The sequence below is a fragment of the Carlito syrichta genome, unplaced genomic scaffold, assembly GCF_000164805.1.
Source record: "Carlito syrichta isolate Samal-C Ts95f unplaced genomic scaffold, Tarsius_syrichta-2.0.1 Scaffold311830, whole genome shotgun sequence".
Taxonomy (NCBI): Eukaryota; Metazoa; Chordata; class Mammalia; order Primates; family Tarsiidae; genus Carlito; species Carlito syrichta.
In genome coordinates this window covers 762,342-785,991 of record NW_007255926.1, presented here as the reverse complement: position 1 = coordinate 785,991, position 23,650 = coordinate 762,342, and the positions used below count along the sequence as shown (strand labels likewise).

General features: G+C 35.5%; 1 protein-coding gene across 3 annotated transcripts in view; it reads left to right on the top strand.

The window, feature by feature from the left end:
• STRN (striatin) overlaps positions 1-23,650 on the top strand; it is a 69,507-nt gene that overhangs the window by 27,050 nt on the left and 18,807 nt on the right. For 2 of the 3 annotated variants that reach the window (XM_021718101.1, XM_008069131.1), the window contains exons 6-11: positions 1,406-1,541; positions 6,638-6,748; positions 9,437-9,580; positions 15,378-15,514; positions 20,138-20,313; positions 22,489-22,536. In XM_021718101.1, the coding sequence (XP_021573776.1) occupies positions 1,406-1,541; positions 6,638-6,748; positions 9,437-9,580; positions 15,378-15,514; positions 20,138-20,313; positions 22,489-22,536 (752 nt within the window). The remainder of the gene's footprint in view (positions 1-1,405; positions 1,542-6,637; positions 6,749-9,436; positions 9,581-15,377; positions 15,515-20,137; positions 20,314-22,488; positions 22,537-23,650) is intronic. The other variant, XM_021718102.1, reaches the window with a different exon arrangement.

Sequence of the window (23,650 nt, the reverse complement as noted above, 5' to 3'; positions counted from 1 at the left end):
TTCCTTGGTGCTGTGTTGTGAAGGATTTCTGAGGCTGTATCTTGTCTTTGATGAAAAGCTCTGTGATTGATAAGTGACATCAGTTATCAGCGTGAGAACAGGGCCACACAAATCAGGTGTTTGTTATCTCTTAGGATCTATTTCTGAACTCTCTAGTCTGTCTCATTGATCTGTCTTTATAATTTTAAATCACTCAACATAGTTCAAGGATAAACTTTGATCAGATTTTGCTATTTCTGTTTCACATAAAGTTAAGAGTCTGAAGTCTGGAGAAACTGAGATATTGAGTCATTTTATTGAAAGAAGCTGCAAACCAATCTACCTGTTTTCTCTGGGTTCACATTGGTGGAGGTAACTGAAAAGAAGATAATTCACAAAGAGCTTAGGCATGTAGATCTCAAAAATCGTCTCTGCGTGTGTTAATCCTCCAACTGGATCTGTGATTTCAAAGATATTTCTAAATACATAAAAATGAAATATAACACATTTTATCATAATTGCTATTAAATCTAATTCTCACTTTGAAACTTCAATATTTTAGGGAAAAAAATGGAATGTATAGAGAGTGTTGGAGACACTGATGCACGCTTAGGGCAGTGGAAATACTAATGGGAACCTGGCGGAGAACCTTGTGCATCTTGAGGCATGCATTTCTGAATCTGTAGCTTTTTGTGATTTTAGTTTTTTTGAAGAAGTAATGTAGTTGTATTAAAAATGATCATAGTTATATTCTAAAAAGCTCTTGCAATGTTTTGTGAAATGTTTCCTGTTTTGGTTAGGTTAGAATGTCTGCAAACGGCCCAGATTGCATCCAAGAAATGTAAGATTGGTTGTGGTTCTCATAATACAGTGTGTCAGGGATGTTTTTCATCTACTTATAATTTAAGTACATGTCTTATAGTCCAGTGTTTTCAATATATGGTTCCATTACTTTATTTAAAACAAACAAGCCGTTGTACCAGTACCCAAAGTTTGAATTATGGCTTCAAAATGTATAACATATACTTAACTGGCAGGGGAGATAGCATGATCACAAAGGTGGTTTTCCTGTGTGAGGCTCACCCATTGCACTCTGGGTGTGCTGACCCTTTAGATTTCCCCAAATGCGAGAAACTTTTCACTGCATAATTTGTGGTAGTGGAGGACTGTGTTTACACTCTCCCCTGGGAAAAAAAGTGTATGACATACATCTTTTAAAGAGTGATGTGTTTTGAAAAATAAAGTGATGTGGTTTTTCACTGAATTGTGTAGATAGTATAATTATCTGACACAACAAAGGTACACTTTCTCAAGAAAATAATTGAATTAAGTTTTCTCATTCAGTGGTAAAGGCAACTATCTCCTTTATTTAAGTTAAATTCATAGTATATCCTAATATTTTAATTTAGCACGTTTTTTCCACTAGATTGTTAGGAAAAAAGCTTTGCCTGATAGCAGTGAAGATCGAGATACAAAAGAAGCTCTAAAGGAGTTTGACTTCTTGGCGACGACAGAGGAAGGAGACAGTGAATCTAGGAGCGCGGGGGACGGAACAGACTGGGGTAAGGAAGCATACTGGATCCAGCTAGAGATGTTAAGTGAAGTAAAGAAATTAGTGTTTTGCCAGGAGGCAGCATCTTGAAGAAATATAATGCTGAAATGTTGAGCTATGCTTACTATAATCACTTTTATCCAGAGAGTGTGTGTGTTTAAAGAAGGTTGCATAACTAGCTATCTCATTTAAAAATGGATATATAAGCAGCATGGTATGAAAAATTTTGAATTAATATATAGAATATTTCGTTTTCTGCTTAGACAATAGAATTTGCATGTCTAGATTTTGTGGACATTGAGTATGAGACTTATATACTACAGGATTTTGGAGATCTCATCTCTGGCATTATCTGTGTGCAAAGAAGTATAAGTTAGAAAATTGTAGTTATAATTCATTATAGTTTGAGTTTTGACAGTTTGTACAATTTTTCTCAAATTATTCTGAATGAATCTAATCTTTTAGCAAGTATCTTGGGGAAACTTCTACAGCATAACTCATTCTAGTAGTTTGGAAATAATTGTTGCTATCCAGGTAGGATTGTGGTAAATTCTTCTAGGGGTTAATTCCATCAGGTGTGTGTATAAGTGTGTAAGTGAATAAGAGAGAGAGAGATTGGGAATGAGAGAAAATTCCTCTTCAGATTGAAGAATTACAGAACTCAATTAGTTTGTGCTCTGTGTACTTTAAAGAGAGATAAGATTAGAGAATCAATAACTATTCCCAGTTTTCCTTGGAACTTTTCTTTGGGACCAATTTAAATATGTTAAGCTTTGACTCGAAATGCTTTATTCATTAAAATATTGGTAAGGTTATTTTTTCACATTTGTAAATTTTTTGACTTTCTACACCATATTGTTCTGCTAATGACCTAATATAACTTGCTACTTTCAAGGATTTTTTTCAACACTAAAGCAAGAGTTTAAGGGTATTTCATCTTTTTTTTTTTTACTATGTATAAGTTGTATTTTTACTATATATCCTACACATTTCATATACCACAATATTGTGCAATTTCCTCACGGAAGTTTTAGGAAGCTAGTTTTCCAAAAAACTAAATATATTCAGGAAAAGTAAGTGATAAAATCTCTTTCTATTGGGCTATTCTGACACATTAACTATTGGTCTCCTGCTCTTAAATTGGCCAATCTAAAAATTATGTTACATTAAGACCTGTTTAGAGAGGGCTGGGCAATATTTTGCTTCCATGAGGTAAAAGGGATGAATATTGGTTTCCCTTTTTTTGAAGTGCTTATTTTGGTTTTTTAGGTATGTAATTTTGTGGTACCCACATAGCCACAAGATTAATAGGACTAATTTAAAATTTTTCACAGGCTTATTAAATAGTTCATGATAGTAGGAATTACTTACATGTTAATTTACTAAACCTTTTGAAAAACAGTTCTTGTGTATGGAGCATATTTTAAAATTAAACCTTATTTAACATCATTTAGTGTTTGGCTGAGAAATGTTTGTCACATTTTTCTGCCACTGAGAAGTTAGAGTCCTCATGCAGGGGAAGTAGTATTATGCTATAATTTGGGATCGTGATATACTTTTCAAGGATTATATTTTGGCATGGGGAGAGGTGAGAGGCAAACATGTGGATTAAATTAAATTATTTTCATTACTCTGAAATGAAATTAATTTCCATTACTCTGCTTTGAAGAAGTTACACAAGAATCTGGTTTTGCATCTGCAGAAAGTTTTCCGTAAGTTGGTTTTTTTTTTTGAGTTGGAGTCTCACTCTTTCACCCAGACTGGAGTGCAGTGGCACACTCCTGGCCACCGCAGCCTCGACTTGCTGGGCCGGCGATCCTTCTGCCTCAGCCTTCCAAGTAGCTGGAACCACAGGCATACACTACCACGCCCTGCTAATTTTTTAATTTATTGTAGAGACGAGGTCTCGCCAAGTTGCCCAGGTGGGTCTTGAACTGGGTTCAGGCAATCCACTCACCTCAGCCTCCCAAAGTGCTGGGATTACAGGCTGAGCCACTGAGCCTGACTTGTTAGTTTTTGACAGCTGATATTGAGATTTTAGAATGTATTGATTTGCTAATTGGTAAATTATACAATATTTACTTATTTCAATACAAATTCATGGTATTATAGATATGGTTGTGTAGAACACTTAGTTAAAAATGCTAAGGTATTGATGAGAAGATAATTGGAATTTTAACATTGAAAGTTTCTAATTTCTTTCCGTTACTTTTAAATAAGGCCAGACATGGTAGCTCGCCCCTCTAATCCCAGCTACTTCCCAAGACTGAGGATCACTTGAGCCCCAGGAATTGGAAACCAAACTGGGCAATATGAATGAATGTTATTTATTTATTTTTCCAATCTTTGAGAATTTTAACTGAAACATAAAGTTACACTGAATAATACTATTGTTGAATTTTGCTTTCTAAAAAGTTGTTAGAAGTAGTTGGAGATGATGTGTATTGACATTATCTTTTTTATTATGAATTTTTCACACATTTTTCTTCAAGTTGCTACTTTAAATATAGATTGCAGTATACTTTCAAGAACTAATAGTGCTGTTGAATGAGAAATTAGTTAAAATGTAAACTTCATGATTTTTTTGGTATAAAGTAAGTTTTAAAAATTATATGTATATATGAAAAATAAATATTGATAAGGATGTCTTGATTCTCACTTAAAATATATACCTCTATGTCCTTGAATTTCATGACATAAGAAAAACTGAACATCATGGTGTATTGTAAAAAGTATGTACATAGCTATTTTGAGTATGTATACAAATACTCTATATTTAAATTTTCATGAAGATATTTAGGATGAAAATTGTGGTTTGTGTTGTTTCTCACCCATTAAAACCTAAAAACTTTTGATAGATTGTTTCTTTTCTTTTCTTTTTCTTTTTTTTTTTGAGTTGGAGTCTCACTTGGTCGCCCACACTGGAGTGCAGTGGCCGCTGCCGGCCATCGCAGCCTCGACCTGCTGGGCTCCAGCGATCCTTCCGCCTCAGCCTTACAAGTAGCTGGAACTACAGGCGTGCGCTACCACGCCCGGCTGATTTTTTGATTTATTGTAGAGATGAGATCTCGCTGCCCAGGCGGGTCTCGAACCCGCGGGCTCAGGCAATCCACTCACCTCAGCCTCCCAAAGGTGCGGGATTACAGGCTGAGCCACCGAGCCCGGCTGATAGATTGTTTCAGTAGACCCTAATGTCCTAATATTTGGGCAAGTATTTATTGAGAGAATATAACGTCACTTATTTTGTTGTTATTAAAGTTTTTCTTTATAAAATCTTCCACTGTTTTTTTAAAGAGAGAAACAATGGTTTCGTATTTGAAATCTTTAATTTAATATTTTTTTAAAGCTAAAAGTAGCTACGTAGATGATATAAAATTGTTTCATAGGATTATATTGATTATTTAGATGTGAATATACCACATTATGAACTTTTCATCTACTTTTTTTTGTATTGGAGTCTCACTCTGCCACTCAGGCTGGAGTACAGTGGCACGCTTATGGCCACCCCAGCGTCGTCCTGCTGGGCTCCAGCGATCCTTCCACCTCAACCTTCCCAGTAGCCGGAACTGCAGGAGCGCACTACTGCGCCCGGCTAATTTTTTCTTTTCTTTTTTTTTTTAATTGTAGAGACAAGGTCTTGCCAAGTTGCCTGGGTTGGGCTCGAACCCACAGGCTCAGGCAGTCCACTTGTCTTGGCCTCCCAAAGTGCTGGAATTACAGGCTGAGTCACCGAACTCAGCCTTTTCATCTACTTTTATTCAAGTAGCTACATTTAATAGAGATTTCAATATACCTTCAAGAATAAGAATACAGACTGTAAGACTAGAACACGCTATTACTTCTGTCCAAATGTTACTTAGTGTCTTTTACTGTTTAAAATGAAAAACTTTCTTACATTTTTTAAAACATCTTTGGTTACAAACATTTGAAATACTCATTTAAACCCTAATTTTTTTTTGAGTTGGAGTCTCACTCTTGTTGCCCAGGATGGAATGCAGTGGCACTCACAGCCACTGCACCTTGGCCTGCTGGGCTCAGGCAATCCTTCTGCCTCAGCCTTCCAAGTAACTGGAACTACATAAGCCCTAATTTTTGGTATATAAAGGAATTCTAAAGCCAAAAAGAAAAAATAAGATGCTTTTTCCTTCTCTCATTTATGTTAAAATTTTTGTTGAGATTTTTTTGTTCTTTACATTTGCTTGGTCATTATATGGTGACTGATAGGACGACTCACTTGGAAAAAGAAAAATTCTCAAAGAAGATTGCCTCATACTTTTAATAAAAATTGTTGTTTTTTTTTTGGCTGGGCACTGTGGCTCACACCTGTAATCCCAGCACTTTGGGAGAAAGAGGCAAGAGGATTGCTTGAGCCCACGGATTTGAGACCAGCCTGGGCAAGTTGACAAGACCTCGTCTCTACAATAAATAAAAAAATTAGCTGGGTGTGATAATGCACACCTGTAGTTCTGGCTGCTTGAAAGGCTGAGGCGGAAGGATCGCCGGAGCCCAGCAGGTCGATGCTGGGGTGACCGTGAGTGTACCACTGCATTCCAGCCTGGGCAATGAAGTGAAACTCCGAATAAAAAAAAAAAGAATTTAAAAACTAACACATCGTTTAAACTGTTTTAAATTTTGAATAGAGGTTGATTAATATGTTTTATAAATTGTTACTGATAAGATGAGCACATGCCAAAAATACAAAATTCTTGAAAAGATCATCAAAGATTATTTTGTACAATCTCTAAATAGTCATCTTTCATCACATAAATTAATATGAAATATTTTTGTGAGTCAGTCCTAGTAGAATTCTGAAAATAAGAGGTTCTTGATTGTAAAAGTGTTTGGGCTTAATTTACTAAAAATCACTAAAATCTTCTAGGTTTTTAAAAATGTCTCTTTCAAGAGAAACTTAATGATACCTAGGAAATTGAATTGATCATTGTGTCTTAGCTACTATGTTTTGTATGATAAAATTATTTAAATAACAATAACTATTTTTACAGTTAGTGGTACTGTGAGGAAAATGGTTGTATCATTCAGACATACTGACTTAGAATGTTCAATTTTTATTGAAAAAGGCTGTTTTATTTGTTTCACTCTATTTAGAAAAGGAAGACCAGTGTCTCATGCCTGAAGCCTGGAATGTGGACCAGGGAGTAATTACCAAACTCAAGGAACAATACAAAAAGGAGAGAAAGGGGAAAAAGGGGGTGAAGAGTAAGTGGAAAACATTGTGTCTGTAAATCATCAATCTCACCTCTTTTTACATCCCTCATTTTTTTTTTCAATGTTTTCCTAAAACTACTTACTCTTTTTCATTTCTGCTCCTGACCTCTTCCCTTTTCACCTGCTCTCAGGGGTTGAAATTAAACAGCTATCGATTATGACCTTAAAAGAAAACAACCCACATGTGATTATGGAATCATGAAATATCCCAATAATAAATTAAGAGCCTCACGAGAATGTTGGTCTGTGTAGCCAAACCCAGTGATAATTTGATTTTTAAAAGTATATGTAACCGTGCTTAATTGTAACAGTGATTTTTTTTTTCAGTGACAATTTATACATCTCATCTAGTGTGACCCTCTGGCAGTGTGCCAGAATATTGCTTCTAATTTTAAATCTTGCAAAGAGAAAAAGAAAGTTAATTTCTACCCCTGAACGTTCTATGTATTCATAACACACAGTTCATTTGCTATCACCACTATATGCTATACAGGGCAAAGAGTCAAATGTATAACTTTTAAAAGTAGCTATTTTCCATTTTAAAACTTTTGGCCAACTTCACTTATGACAGTATTACCAATTACCTCTTTTTCTTTTCAACAAAATATGGGCCACATCAAAAACAGAAGCCAAAATGAAATTTTTAGCCCTGTGAATCATATATGTATATATAACTTTTTCATGATGCAAATTGTTTAGCAATGGATCTAGTTTCATAGGTAAAATAGAAATACAAAAGCTTTCAAAACATAACTGAAAATGATCTTAAACATCTTTTTGAGAGAGCAAAGCTAACCTACCTCATGTTTCTACCCTATTGACAGTATGAACATGGACCTCCCTTTTATGGCAGTATAAATTTATTTCTTTGAGATATTAAAGTAGCATAAAGTTAGATGAAAATCTTACAATGAGAAACATATTTTAAAATTTCCAAAGACCAGAAGGATGTGCTTTTTCTTTTTCTCTCTTTATAGTGATGCTAACACTTACCAAAGACCAGTCATTCCTGTTAGGACATTCTTTTAGGACTTAAAACATTACTTTAAAACATTTAAATCTGTATCTAAAATATCTTAGAATTTATAAGTGTTTAGCTTGAGTTAATAAAAAGTCATGTCCATTATTGATGTTAGTATATCTAACAATTACATGCTTAAAGATGATGTTATTTAATGCTGCCTCAATATAGACTAAATCAGAAAGAGAAAAATTAATATTGAAACATAAGTACATTTTCTACCTTGTATCCAAATATATTGATAAACAATTTTATCTTAATAAGCATAATGAGACATGATTTGCCATGACTGTTAAGAGCCATGACAAAAAAACCAATTAAACTGTAAATTTGAAGAAAATTTAGATATTGTACATGAGAAACAATTTCCAGATTAACTTAACATTGATATATTTCTATCGGTCTTATGTTACAAAAATGAATGTCTTGAAATGTAAAGATCTCTCAGTTGAAAAGGTAGCCAGGACTTGTGCAGAATCCATTCACTTTTCCATTGATTATTCAGTTCTTGTCAAATATCAAGGCATCGCTGTAGTTGGAATTTAGTACTTAACTACAATGGCACTATTTGACTGGAACAATATTCCTGCTAACAGAAGCAATTGGATTTCCTGAATCAAAGGATCATGATCTGTGTTCAGGCGTCTAGCACAGGGTTTTTTTTTTTAGTATGGTGAAAATAATGGCTTGATGGGGAGAAATTTTAACATCTTTCACTGAAGATTGAGGGACTGTAGACTGCAGTTGAGCACATTTTGTTTAACATCTTCATTTCATGTGATAGTGGTAAAGGAACAGTCGGGGGACAAGTAAAAACTTACGAAAAACAACTGAAGCAAAGCTTTGAATTGGCATTTAAAGCATTAGTTTATAAACCACATATATTTTAAAAAGTTGAATTGTTACTTAATGGAAAAGTTTGAGTCTTTTTAATATGGTCTAGTAGAAATATTTCCAGTCAAATTGTGTACTCAAATCATACTATCTTGAAATATATTTTTAGGCATTAGTTAAGATTGCTTAAAAATAGTTGTATTCTTTGCTGGTATAGGAAAAAACCATAATGGACTATGGGTAAGATTTTCCCATTCTTAATTAAACTTATAACAGGAAAAACTACCGAAGATCTGTTTCAGCCTCTATCCTATATAAAACAGTCAAAACAGGGATGTGGGAGAATGAAGAATCAAAGCTCAGGTAAGTAATCTGCAGGGCATGAGACTTCACCTCGGGTACCGTAGCTTCAGGATGTAAGGCAATGAATGCGACTTAACTTTAACAAATGAACAGGGATGCTATTGTTTAATTAAATAAACAGTAGGTTCACAATCTGATATCTGGCTGCATTTAGAGTGATATACAGTGGTTTCATTATAGAATGTTTTTACTTTTAATGGTCTAAATTGGACACAAACATTCTTCTTCATGTAAATGGTGATGTTATTCCATTAGCTTAATTTAAAATATATATAAAATATAATTCTTCTTAAGTAATAATAAACTTACAAAATAATTTGAGAACTATTACTTCTTATTAATCTAGTACAGCACTTTTAATGGCAAAAGTTGTGAAATAAGATTTATGATACCATTTTGATGCAGTTGGATAATTCTGTTTCCTCTTTTTTGTCTCCCTCCCCTCCTTCTTTTTTGGCTAGGGCCCAATAGGTCAAAACTACAAGATATGCTTGCTAACTTGAGAGATGTTGATGAGCTTCCTTCATTGCAGCCATCTGTGGGTTCACCTTCCAGACCCAGCAGCTCCAGGCTTCCTGAACATGAAATTAATAGGGCAGATGAAGGCAAGTATTAGAGATGCTCTGGGCACAAAAAGCACTTGGACATGTGCCGTTAAATTCAGTGTTACGAAGGACTCTCCTATCTTAGGGAGAATTTTAGTCAGTAAATGTTTGACCTAGGTAGTATTCTCCAAATGCAAGCTTTCTTGCGTTCTTACTTAAATCTTTAAGACCTGGGAAAGGATGCTTAAAAAGTTGCTTAAAAGCCAACTCTAAATGCTGGCTTAAAATATTCCCTAGCTCCACGAATACCCATATGATTGGTCCTGTATATACCATCCCAGTAGTGGGAAAAGTAATAGTCTGCACATAGGTAGTAAGTATTTACTTTGAGACATGTTTTATTTAGCTAATTTATCATAGAGAAATGAAAAAGGGAAAAAAGTCACCTGAAAGTTTAGTCACATATTCGGCAGTTTTCCCTTGTCCCCTTTCAGTCCTTGTCCACATGCATATACTTTTTATATAGGTATAGAATATACCTAGGTAAAAATATGCATCACTCTGCATCATGTAGAATAATTGTATTTTGTTTTATTTATTTAACATGAAATCATACAAATAATCTTTATAACTGTAATTTTAAGATTGTATATTATATTTTAGACTTTAAATAAAACTAGTCCCTTTATGCATATTTAGGTTTCTAGTTTTTTACAGTTCAATCTTCTAGTATATAAATACTGCTTTTTTCTTTTAGACACAAGTTCTGATTTATCTATTTGTAAATGTATAAAATGTTTATATGTGGAAATTGATTTTTAAAAATATATTTAAGGTATGGCATGGTGGCTCATGCCTGTAATTTCAGCGCTTTGAGAGGCCAAGGCAGAAGGATCACTTGAGGTCAGGAGTTTGAGACCAGCCTGGGCAACTTAGCAAAATCCCATCTCTATAAAACAAAGCAAGCAAAAAAATGCTGGTTGTGATGGCACACTTAAAGTCCCAGCTACTCAGGAAGGTGAGGCAGGGGAATTGCTTGAGCCCAGGAGTTCAAGGCTATAGTGCACAGGAATCGGACTGTTAAATAACCACTGTACTCCAGACAAGGTGACAGAGTGAGACCCATCTCTTAAAACAATAAACAAATAAACAAATAAATAAATAAATACAATATATTTGCAATAGTTGAAAATCTAGTATGACATAAGAGTAATCTTGATTAAAGAATCTCTTTAAAAAGATTTTTTAAAAAATTAACCCTGAATTTAAATGCTATGATTATTTGCAGTTTGTATGTCTCTTCAGATTATTATTTATCAAACAACACAGCCTGAGAAAAAGTCACAGAATAATAATATGTATTTTGTTTGTTTGTTTTTAACCCTTTGCACTCAGATGTGCCCCTTTGGGGGACATTGTAAATCTAGCAAACCATTTGAATGTCCCCTCTCAGGGGCCATAAAGAGATTGCCGGTGATTATGTAGGATAAACTTATACATACACACATTTTTCAAAAATGTATGTTTCCTTGAAGTTTTCCATTCAAATTGCACACAAAAACAAATAAAGAGATGGAATATGTACTGAGAAACGATTGGTCAGTTGAGAAGTGATTTTTTTAGGAATCAGAAGTACATACTTCCACGATGTCTTCAAAGAATAGACTGGGTACTAAATTACACGTTATTGTGGGAGGAAGAAAGTGAGACTATGCTGTCTGCTCGAATAGAAAAACACTAGGTAGAAGACATCAGACAAATTACTATTGTATAACATGTATGAATGAACATGCGATGTATGTCAGTGACTTTCATACTGTACCACACATTAGAAAAATATAAGGCCGGGCACGGTGGCTCAAGCCTGTAATCCCAGCACTTTGGGAGGCCGAGGTGAGGGGATTGCCTGAGCCCACGGGTTCAAAAGTAGCCTGGGCACCTTGGTGACACCTTATCTCTACAATAAATCAAAAAATTAGCCAGGTGTGGTAGCATGTGCCTGTAGTTTCGGCTACTTGGAAGACTGAGATGGAAGGATCTCCTGAGCCCAGCAGATCGATGCTGAGGTGGCTGTGAGCTTGCCATTGCTCTGCAGCCTGGATGATGGAGTGAGACTCCAATTAAAAAAAAAAAAAAAAAAAAAAATATATATATATATATATATATATATATATAAATATATAAAATTCAGATATTTTTATTATAAATACATTCCTCAATGTCCCAAATTTCATTACAAGGCAAATATCAATACAATAAAATATTTGGTTCCTGGGCTATACTGTTTAATATGAAGTGATTCGTTTTTCACTTTTGTAAAAAAATGCAGTAGAGTATGCTGCTAGGTGATCTGGGAGATGTGTCCGAGTGCAGAGGGTTAATTCAGTTATATCTTAAAGAGACATAAACTAATAGGACTTTGAGATACTGATTTTAATACTGATAAAATACTTTTTTACTGAAATTTTCGACCATTACATGGTTAGTTATTTGTTAGTTAATTATATTATACTTTGAATGTATTACTCATATGAAGAATCAACACATTATACTCTGAATATTCAGACAGATGTAAACTTATTTGATGTAGACCCTTGTCTTTTGAATTACAGATGTGAAGTCATGGTCCTCAGTAGGTATGTTGTTCATTAGGAGATTCATTCTGTTGACATTAGGTATGAGACTTTTAATCACTCACATTTATTCCAAAATCAGGTCTAGATAAGGAGAAATGTTAGTTTTTCTCTTATCCTCATAACTCAAAAAAGTGTATCAGAGATTTTATCTTGGGTCATATAGAAATTAGGCAGAATTCTAATAAAAGAGGCAGGATGTGTACTATTTACCAAATGACAGATATATGAAAGTTAGGCATCTGTGCTAGAAAAATATTTAAGAATCTTAAAACTCAAGCACTGAGTGTTTAACTTACTTCCTGCGCCAGTGGTCCTAACTCCTCCCCTCAGTGCTGGTTTTTCAGAAGTAGAAAATGCATTTAAGACATAGATTGTGTACTTGATTGCCTGACTGATGCTTCTTGGTCTGCAGTCCTCTTTCAGAAAGTCCATATCCCAGGTGTGTTCTGTATTTCTATTTTAACAATTCAGAAGGCAGTGTTACACTGAAAAGGCACAGTTAAATAATTTTGTAAAAGCTGATTGAGGCCATAAAGTTTAGTTACCAGGTAGAAATGTGACCTTTCATTCTCAGTGGAGGCACCGTAGAGAACACATGCCAATAATGTCCGCTGTGCTCTCTTCAGCCCTCAAGTCCACTGGCCATCACAGGGGTGTGAGGAAGTAGTTGTTGCCTTCCTTGCTGTCAGGTTTTACTCGGCCCATTTTCAGTGCATTTTAGAGTTAAATTTAGCTCACAGTTTGTATGGTCAGTCTCAGGAATCTTAGTCTTTCACACTGAACAAAGGTATTTACAATGTTAGAAATGAAAACAAACCAAACAAAAAACACCTGACTGAAGATCCAGCCTCATAGTCTCACATATGTCACTTGATTGAAAATATGACCTAAAAATTACTGTTCTAATCTAAACAATTCCCAGTCTTCATTAGTAAATGTTTAGAGTTGCTTGAACCCCTCAAATGATATACGATGTTTTGGGTAAAACCCATTTTTATTATTGATGCTCTATTGTATATTAGTTTGATATTATCATGTCTTAATTTATATTCTGTTTTATTCTGACAAGGATTTTAAGTAGAGTTTCTGCCACTACTATTTTTAAAAGCAAGTAACCATTTTTTCATTTATTCAATGAGCATTTATTCTCAGATATGATTGACTATAAAGCTGAAAAAACATCTTGTAAATACAGTTTTCTACATGTGCATTGACTTGTTTATTTTAAGAAAAAGTTTGAATATAAACCTAATCAGGAAAATAAAATTTAAAAAGAAAAAGTTAATCTATTTATTTATTTATTTGAGTCAGAGTCTCATTCTGTTGCACAGGCTAGAGTGCAGTGGCACTACCATGGCTCACCACAACTTCCTGGGCTCAGGTGATTCTTCTGTCTCAACCTTCTGTGTAGCTGGGACTACAGGCACGTGCCACTAGGCCTGGGTAATTTTTTTTTAATTTTTTTGTAGAGATGAGGTCTCACTATGTTGCCCAGGCTGGTCTCAAACTCCTGGGCTCTAACAGTCCTCCCACCTCAGCCTCCCAAAGTGCTGGGATTACAGGTGTGAACCACTACACCCAGCCTAATTTGCCTCTTTATTACCTAGAACTTGAACTACTAAATTTATTTAATTGACTCACAAGTGTTTGTCATTAGTCAAGTACCACCTCCAGAAAACTACTCAAAGACCATCTTTGATTTTGTCAGAATAGTTTTTATCTATAAAGAGTGAATTTTTGTTATTGACCAAATTGAATAAAATCTTTATTTTAATTTGGCATTTTGCTTTTAACTGTTTTTTCTCTGATGACTGTTGAAGAAATTGGATTGGTATGTTCAGTGTTATACAATAAGGATATTCAATTTATCACAAAGTAAAACTGACATCTTGAAGCATAGTTGGCAGCTAGTGAAAGTGTTCAAATGGACTCTTTAAAAATATTTCTTTGAAATACCTATAGAAATACCTACCTGCCTACCTACAGAAAATGCTGAAACCATGGGTACAGCTCATTCAGTTATCACATAGGATTGTTCCCTACTCATGTCACCCCACTAGGTCAAGAAGTGGAACAGATGGATGAATTTAGAGTCTATAATACTCGGTAATATATCACAGAACCAAAGATAAGAGTACTACATGTACTCACTCATAAGCAGACCCAGAACAATTATCATCATAATATAAGAAAGGGATTGGGAGTAGTGGGACACTGTCAGGAAGTGGGGAAGGGGAGTATATAACATCAATTAGGGATACCCAACTTTACCTGCATGGTGACCACTTACATACCTAACCCTGAATTGTACCCCACATCTTTAAAATAAAAAAAAAAGAATTATTTTGATACAAGGAAAAAACAAAGAAGTTGTGCTTGTGCTACCTTCTCATCACTACCCTGCCCTGCCCTGCAGAGGTAATTCTGACTTCTCATACCACATATTAATTTTGCCTCACATGGACACATTTTACAAGTTTAACTATTTTTATTTGAAATTTTCTGTTTTCTTCCAGGTTGTGAAGTGAATTTTATTTTGAATAAGACCAGCATTGTTCAGAAACACTTGTTACATATGCTTAGTAATTAATAGAGATTTTGGAGATAATTAGCATAAAACATCAAATGAGAAAAATTTACTTTTCTTTAGTGATATTATTTTCCTATGTAGTGAATAGGATTATTAGATTTGTTTCATGTTTTACTTTCCTAATTAGATGATGCTATTAGCTAAGATATGGGAAAAGCAGTCAGTGGTTTACGATTTTCTGCTTAATGAATTTTATTGTATTTAAAAACATTTAAAATAACTAAATATACACATGCCATTATAAGAAATTTGATACAAGCAGATGGAACTAAATGTTGACTCTTTAAAGGTTTTTTTATTTTTTGAGTCAAGGTTTCAGTCTGTCACCCAGGCTGGAGTGCAGTGACACAATCATGGCTCACCTCAGCCTCGACCTTCTGGGCTCAGGTGATCCTTCTGCCTCAGCCTCCAGAGTAACCGGGACTACAGGCACATGCCACCACACCCAGCTAATTTTTTTGGCTTTTGTAGGAATGAGATCTCATTTTGTTGTTCAGGATGGTCTCAAACTCCTGGACTCAAACAATCCTCCCACCTCAGACTCCCAACGTGCTGGGATTACAAGTGTGAGCCACCACACCTGGCCGACTCTTTAGAGGTTTTTAATGTTTTCTTTGTCTTCTTCCTTCAGTGGAAGCATTGACATTTCCTCCTTCTTCTGGAAAGTCATTCATCATGGGAGCAGATGAAGCCCTTGAAAGCGAACTGGGACTTGGAGAATTAGCAGGACTTACGGTGGCCAATGAAGCAGATTCTCTAACTTATGATGTGAGTAGTTTTATTTTTGATGTGTTTAGTCAGTTTTTGAAAATTAAAAGCTGATTTTTGTAGAAAAAGATGGTAGTAGTAAAATGTCTTCACAAGTAGAGAACTTGATTGAGTTTTCATTGCAAACTTTGAAAAGATAAATATATAGTAAGGTAACATTTTTCACGTAACCTAGACATTATTATTGGCTTTACCTAAATCCATCAGTCAGTATAGTTTGTTTATTGGTTTTAGATAGGGAAAAGAATTTCCTTTTCCATTACCAAGCTCAGGTTTTATTTTATGTTTTAGGTTACCAGTGATTAGTTGAAATTCATGACTACTTAAATAGCAACATTTGTCTTGCTTCTTTAGGACATTAACCAATATTCTGTTGAGAAGTGATTTTAATTATTGTAGGCATGGATGAGTACAGTGTTTTCCAGATGTTAAGGCTGACCCATCAGAGATTTGGACCAAAACTGAAATCTTCATATCTTTGTGCATGCATTTACTTAATTCCAACACAATTATTTTATAAGTGCATTTATAGTTAGTTGCTCTTCACAATAAGTAATCTGTCAGAAAAATAGTTACTTATGTCTCATAGAAAAAGTATTTGTAATCTATATAGCTTATTTCATTAAATTCCTCTCACTTTGGTAGTTCATTTTTTTCCAATGGTGAATACAGTGAAGCCCCTGCAGCATGTATACTATACAGGGGATGGAGGATGGATGCTGAAGCAAACCATGGCTTAAAGAGGCACTCCAAAGAGGGGTGCTCACCACCCACTCCTCTTCCTGCAGGTCAACAGCTCCTACTCCTTGCGTTGAGTCCATTAGGAAGTCTTTCGAGTTCCATCTCCCAAAACAGCCAAAATTTATATGCTCTCACCCAGAGCTCTACTAGCACCTTCTAATCTAAATAGGCTCCTGGCACTCCATTCTCCCCAGAGCTGATACAGATTTTGTAAAATCATTTCTGTTCCATTGTTTTCGTAGTCTTAGATTTAACATTTATCTTTGGAAAACATATTTAGTTGATTTTTGTTGTTTCATCTCATCTTTGACAGTCCTTTAATGGGAGCATTTAGTTCATTTCTTTTTAAATCAATAACTGATGTATCCTAATTTAAGTCCACCATCTATTTTTTTTCCTACTTATTCTGCGTTCCTTTTTCTCCTGTTTTTGCCTATTTTTAAAAAATTGTTCAACCCTCTATTCCTCTACTATTTGAAGTTTATACACCCTTTTGGCTACCCTAAAGATGTATGTACACTATCACACCTTTATCAAAATTTTCTATGCAAAGACCTTAGCATATTTTTAACTCTATTTAACTCTCACCCTGTTTATGTCATTCTTGTTATATATTTCTAAATATATTTATCTCCTACAAGAAATTATTGTTTTGTGTACTCTATATTCAGTTAGCATTATTTATTTTGTTTTTTACATTATTTTACTTTTAAAAATTATTTCCTGCATGTCTGACCATCCATCTGGGATCATTTTCCTTTTACCCTAAGAATACTTTAAAAATTTCTCTTTAGTGAAGATCTGCTGTGCCCTATTCTCTCAGTTTCTGGTTCTCTTAAATTCCTTTGTTTAAAGCAGACCAAAGACCTTAATAAGTGGGCTTAACTACAGATTACACATTACTGAAGAGAAAATTTATGAACTGAAAGATGGGTCATTAAGAAAATAAAGAAAAGGAATAAGAAACAGGTTACAGAAAGAAGGTCTAACACACTTAATATAACTAAGTTCCAAGAGGAGGAGAGACAGAGGTATAAAAACAATACTTGAAGGAAATGACTGAGAACTTTACAGCCAAGATTTAAGTGTAAGAAAGTTAAATATAAAGGAATCCAAACTTTGACTGAAAACAAAGACATAGATAATATTAGTCAGAGAAAAAGATCAGACTATAGACTGCCTTTCAAAACAACAACAGAAATGATAGTCGACTTCAGCAGAAAACAATAAAAGAAAAAAGACAATGAAATACAATACAGTAATACATTTATAGTGCATAAGAAACCCCTCTGACAGCTATTGTTAGTTTTGTACTTTTGTCATTTTAAATATGGAAATGTTTCTCAAGCTTTTTACCAATACAGTCTTGTGTCACTTAATGGCAGAGATATGCTCTAAGAAATACATTGTTAGGCAATTCTGTCATCATGCCAACATCCTAAAAAGCGTATTTACACAAACCTACGTGGTAGTGCCTACTGCACACCTAAGCTGTATGGCATGGCCCATTGCTCCTAAGCTATCTACAACATGTACAGCATGTTACTGTACTGAATACTGTAGGCAGTTGTAGCCCAGTGGTATTTGTATATCTAAACATGTCTAAACATAGAAAGGTTACAATGAAAATACAGTATAAAAGATAAAAAATGGTACACTCATATGGAGCACTTAGCACGAATGGAGCTTGCAAGCCTTGAGGTTGCTCTGGGTGAGCCAAGGAGTGAGTAGTGAGTGACTGTGAAGGTCTAGGACATTATGGTACACTACTGGAGACTTATAAATGCTGTATGCTTAGGTTGCAGTAATTCATAAAAACTTTTTCTTCAATGGTAAGTTAACTGTAGCTTACTGTAATTTTCTTTACTTTATAAACTTTTAGTTTTTAAAACATTTTGACTCTTTTGTAGTAACGTTTAGCTTCAAACAATCATATCATACAGCTGTACAAAAATATTTTTTCTTTATATACTTATCCTGTTACCTTTTTGCTATTTAAAAATATTTTTGTTTCTGTTTTTACCTTTTGACTTTTTTGTCCAAAACAAAATACATGAACACACACACAGTAGCCTAGGGTTCGAATCACTGTATCCTCTTCCACATGTTGCCCCACTGGAAGGTCTTCAGGGCTAGTAACACCTGTGCAACTGTCATCTCCGTGATAACAATGTCTTCTTCTGGAATACCTCCTGAAGAAACTGCCTGAGGCTATTTGACAGTTAACTTTTTTTTTAATAAGTAAAAGGAATACACTGTAAAATAACAAAAATCATAGTAAGTACAAAAACCAGTCACATAGTCACTTATTTCACTATCCAGCATTGTGTACTCTACATAACTGCATGTGCAAGACTTTTTTTTTTTTTTATTCTTTTTTGAGTTGGAGTCTCACTCTGTCGCCCAGACTGGAGTGCAGTGGCCACTCCCGGCCACCGCAGCCTCGACCTGCTGGGCTCCGGCGATCCGTCCGCCTCAGCCTTCCAAGTAACCGGAATTACAGGCATGCGATACCACGCCCAGCTAATTTTTTTGATTTATTTTAGAGATGAGGTCTCGCCTGCCCAGGCGGGTCTCGAACCCGCGGGCTCAGGCAATCCACTCGCCTCAGCCTCCCAAAGGCGTGGGATTACAGGATGAGCCACCGAGCCCGGCTATGTGCAAGACTTTTATACAACTAGCAGTGCAGTAGGTTTGTTTATACCAATTTCACCAAGTGCACATGAGTATTGCATTGTGCTATGACATCACAGCAGCTATAATGTCACTAGACAATAGGAATTTTTCAGCTCCATTATAATCTTATGGGACCAGTGTCACAATGTGTTCCGTTGCTGACCGAAATGCAGTTATAAGGCACATTACTGTACTTTTGCCACTCTTGTTTAAACCCAGCGTGATTGATAGCCTTGGAGTATGTAGAGTTCACACATGGTGCCAGTGTAAAGTTAGATACCAACTACTGCTTTACCTTTTCTGTTAGTTTAAATGAAAATATAGTGTATTTTTTCAATTTTTGAGATGGAGTTACCATGGAGAGAGAATGTAACGATGTGTTTGTTTTACCAATAGAATGTATTTTTTGTGTTATTTCATCTCTCCCATTTTTAACATTTTTGTTTCCAGTTTGATGAAGAAAATTTAGCTCCTATTAGAAAGTACTAAAACTCTCAAAAGTATGCTCATGTTTTAAAATGTTTAAAATGTTAACAGGTTTAAATGTAACCTATTTTTTCAACTCTTACCCCAAATTACATTTCCTAATACGATTTATGTTGAGTTACGTGACTTGTTTAGCTTCCTAGTGAAGATCCGCTTGGAATTATTTGATTCACTTTTTATATTGAATTACTATTTTCTTATTACACCTTTTATATATCTTCAGAGAATGCTACTTTTGGCATATTGTTACTTTTGCCTCTTGGTTTGGATATTTACATTTAAAATTATATTGTTTTAACTGGGCGTGGTGGCTCAGCCTGTAATCCCAACTCTTTGGAAGGCCGAGGTGAGAGGATTGCCTGAGCCCAGGGGTTCAAGACCAGCCTGAACAACTTGGTGAGACCTCCTCTCTACATTACATCAAAAAATAAGTTGGGTGTGGTAGTGCACACCTGTAGTTCCAGCTACTTAGAAGGCTGAGGCGGAAGGATTGCCTAAGTCCAGCAGGTTGAGGCTGAGGTAGCCATCAGCGTGCCACTGCACTCCAGCCTGGGCGACAGTGAGACTCCAACTAAAATTATAATTATAATTATATTGTTTTGAAAATTGCAAAATGTAATGGTATAATGACAATTCAGCAAGTGTTAATGTTGCAAAGCAAGTTACTTCCCCCAATCCTGAACTAAATGTGAAGGTATCTTTGTTCTGTTTCTTTGATAGATAGCAAACAATAAAGATGCATTGAGGAAGACCTGGAACCCTAAGTTTACATTAAGAAGTCACTTTGACGGCATCCGAGCTCTCGCTTTCCACCCTATTGAGCCTGTTTTGATAACAGCATCAGAGGATCACACATTAAAAATGTGGAATTTGCAGAAAACAGCCCCAGCCAAAAAGTGAGAATATTCTACTTTCACGTTATTTGAATAATTTTTTTAATTAAAAGTTTTTCAGCATAAAAAAACATAGTTTATTATTTGCTAATTAAATTTGCCAAGTATTTCTTCTTCACCATGACACATAATTTAAAGTGTTCTTTGTTTCGTACAGTCTAATGTTAGGTTGGAAAAATAACGATTAGGTAGAAATGGTGTTATCTGATGGTTCCCAGGGTTTGTGATGACAGGCCTTACACATAATAGGGTTTTAGGTGGCTGTCATATTTGGGGAGCCCCTTATCTATACTGAAGATTTCTGCTGTTCTTATAAAATGGTAAAGACATGTTTAAAATCTTCAAACCTCCACTCCCACCCAGCCTTACTCCTTACTAGGTTTGGACTTACGGGATGGAGGAGAGGAAAGGCTGATTGGGAGGGATGGCAGACTTCTTTTTGGGCTTCTCTTTCATTCTTGAGCTTTGGGTATTTTTAATATCCACCACTGTGTCTAGACTGAAGGTGACTGTCTCTTAACTGCTAGTGCTTGCCTTGGCCCCTTCACTGCCATCTAATCATGGACAGACATGACTTAGTGTAAAGCAACCCTTTGATCACATAGTTAGACCTGAGTCACTTGCGTGGGTCCTCAGTGGAGCGCCTCTCCTTCCTTGGACCATGCGATCCACAACCAGCATCTGCCAGCAAAGCCCCTTCTGCAGGGTCAGGCACTTTTGTTATTATAGGAGTAACTGAACATCAAATGGAAAAGGTTACAAATATGTGACTACTTTTGTCCATTTTAAAAGAGATCAGTGGCATTCATACATAGAGTAGATGACAGAAAGTAGACGATTTATCATTCTACATCAGATAGCTTGACCTTACCTTGCTAAAACCAAATGGACCCTCCGATGGATCAGGTGTTCTCAAAAGAGAAAAAGTATTTCCATACATTATACCTTTTGCCTTTCTACTTCTTTGGTCACATTGTGCTTGTTTTCTAGCACAATCACATTAGGCTAGAGATATGAATATCTCAGTATTTTGGGGGGGTGCAAAGACAGTGTTTTGCTCTATCGTCCAGGCTGGAGCGCAGTGTTGCAGTCATAGGTCACTGCAGCCTCAAACTCCTGGACTCAAGCAATCCTCCTACTTCAGCCTCCTGGGTATCTATGAGCTACAGGTTCCACGCCCAGCTAATTTTCTTAATTTTTTATAGAGATGAGGACTCACTATTGTCCAGGCTGATCTCAAATTCATGGCTTTAAGGGATCCTCTGACTTCAACCTCCCAAATTGCTGGGATTACAGGCATGAGCCACCATGCCTGGCCTCATCATATATTCTTGACTAAAATTTAGAAAGATACTGAAACAAGTGTCTTGGTGGTGGTATTAGTAATAATACCTTCAAGTGTAAATTGTGGTCTGTTTACCTTTGAACTTAAAACTTAGAAATGACTTAAGGAAGGGTAACATATGTCTTTAAATAACTGCAATACAATATAGAAAATTGTAAGCACTTGATTTTCAATTCAGTTTTCATCAATAGTCATGACCAGTAGTGGGTAGTATTAGGTAGTATACTGTATCCACAGTGGTATTCTGAGTAAAGAATTAACTGATGACTTGGACAATTACTACAATATCAACAGGCATAACTTTCATGGAAAGGAAAGAAAGTTAAAGTACCACTTGTTGAAAGCCTACTATGTGTGTGGTTTTTTCCTGGGCTGTTTTTTTTTTTTTTAATTGTATAATCTCATTTAGTCCTGTGGTTTTTTGGTGTTTTCCCCGTTTTTTTATTTTATTTTAAACAGAGGAGTCTGAATTCTGAAAGAATAAATAACTTGCCTAAAGTTAGCCAATTAATGACAGAACTGGAAATTGAATTCAGAAATTTAACCCTCAAAGCCCATGTTGTTTCTCTTGAGTGGAGCAGTTTTCCCCTTTAGTCAGATTATGGTAATGCTAAAAGTGCTGTAACAAGGTATTCTTATTAAACAAGGATCGTGTTTCTTGACACCATGAAAGTGTAATGGGTGTTAAGTAACCTTTCTTATGTATCTTGTATTTGAGAATAGTATATTACCATGGTGTTTGTCTTTCTAAAGGCAATTTTAAGGCATATATTGAATTATGCTATTGACTACTGAAACCTAGAGTGATAAAAGTCATCTTCTCTCTGATTTAGGAGTACTTCTCTTGATGTAGAGCCTATCTACACATTCAGAGCCCATAAGTAAGTATGTGCTTTTTCTTTATTTTAAACTAACATAATTATAAAACAACCTGATTAGGCTATTCTGTTTTCTTTCACTTACACATTTGTGTTATGTATTTTTTGTATTCAGTAGTGTTTTTAAAAATGTAAAAGAAACTGTCAGTAATAGAATGCTAAAAACAAATTTATCATTGCTAAATAGGAATCTTGCTTAAATTAGATTTCATTTGCATGATTTTTAAATGAGTATATATATGTCTTAAAGTTGGGGCCATTTGGTTTAAATATTAGAAATCCTGACTTTCTTTTCTTAAAGATAACCCACATAAAAATATTCAAGGACTTTGTTTCCTTTTTTGAGTAGGGGTCTCCCCCACTGTCATCTAGGCTGGAGTGCAGTGACCCGATTACTACTTACCGCAGCCTCGACCTCCCGGGCTAAGGTGATCCTTCTGCCTCTGCCTCCTGAGTAGCTGGGACTACAGGCTCACACCACCACCCTCAGCGAATTTTTTATATTTTTTTGTAGAGAGGAAGTTTCACTATGTTGCCCGGCCTGGTCTTGAATTCCTGGGCTCAAGCAGTCCTCCCGCCTCGGCCTCCCAAAGTTCGAGGCTTTTTTGTTGTGATAAAATATTGCATATTTTTCTCATTTCCATTAAAGCTTAAGTAATGTGTATTTTCTCATGATTTAGCACAGAGATTGACATGCTTTTTTTTTCCTTTTAATAAAGACAGGGTCTCATAATGTTGCCCAGGCTTGTCTTGAACTCCTGGCATCAGGAAATCCCCCTTCACTGGCCTCCCAAAGTGCTGGGATTGCAGGGGTGAGCCACTGCACCTGACTGGCATACTTTTATGTAGAATCATATAGTAAATATCTGACTTTAGGCTTTATAGACCATATACTTTCTGTTGCATATTCTTGTTCTTTGTTTTGTTTTACAACCCTTTAAAAATGTAAAAACTATTCTTAGCTTGAGGATTGTACAGAAACAGACCACTGGTTGGATTTGGCCTGCAGACCACACTAGTTTACCACCCTCAGTTTTTTTTTTTTTGAGTTGGAGTCTCACTCTGTCGCCCAGACTGGAGTGCAGTGGCCGCTCCCGGCCACTGCAGCCTCGACCTG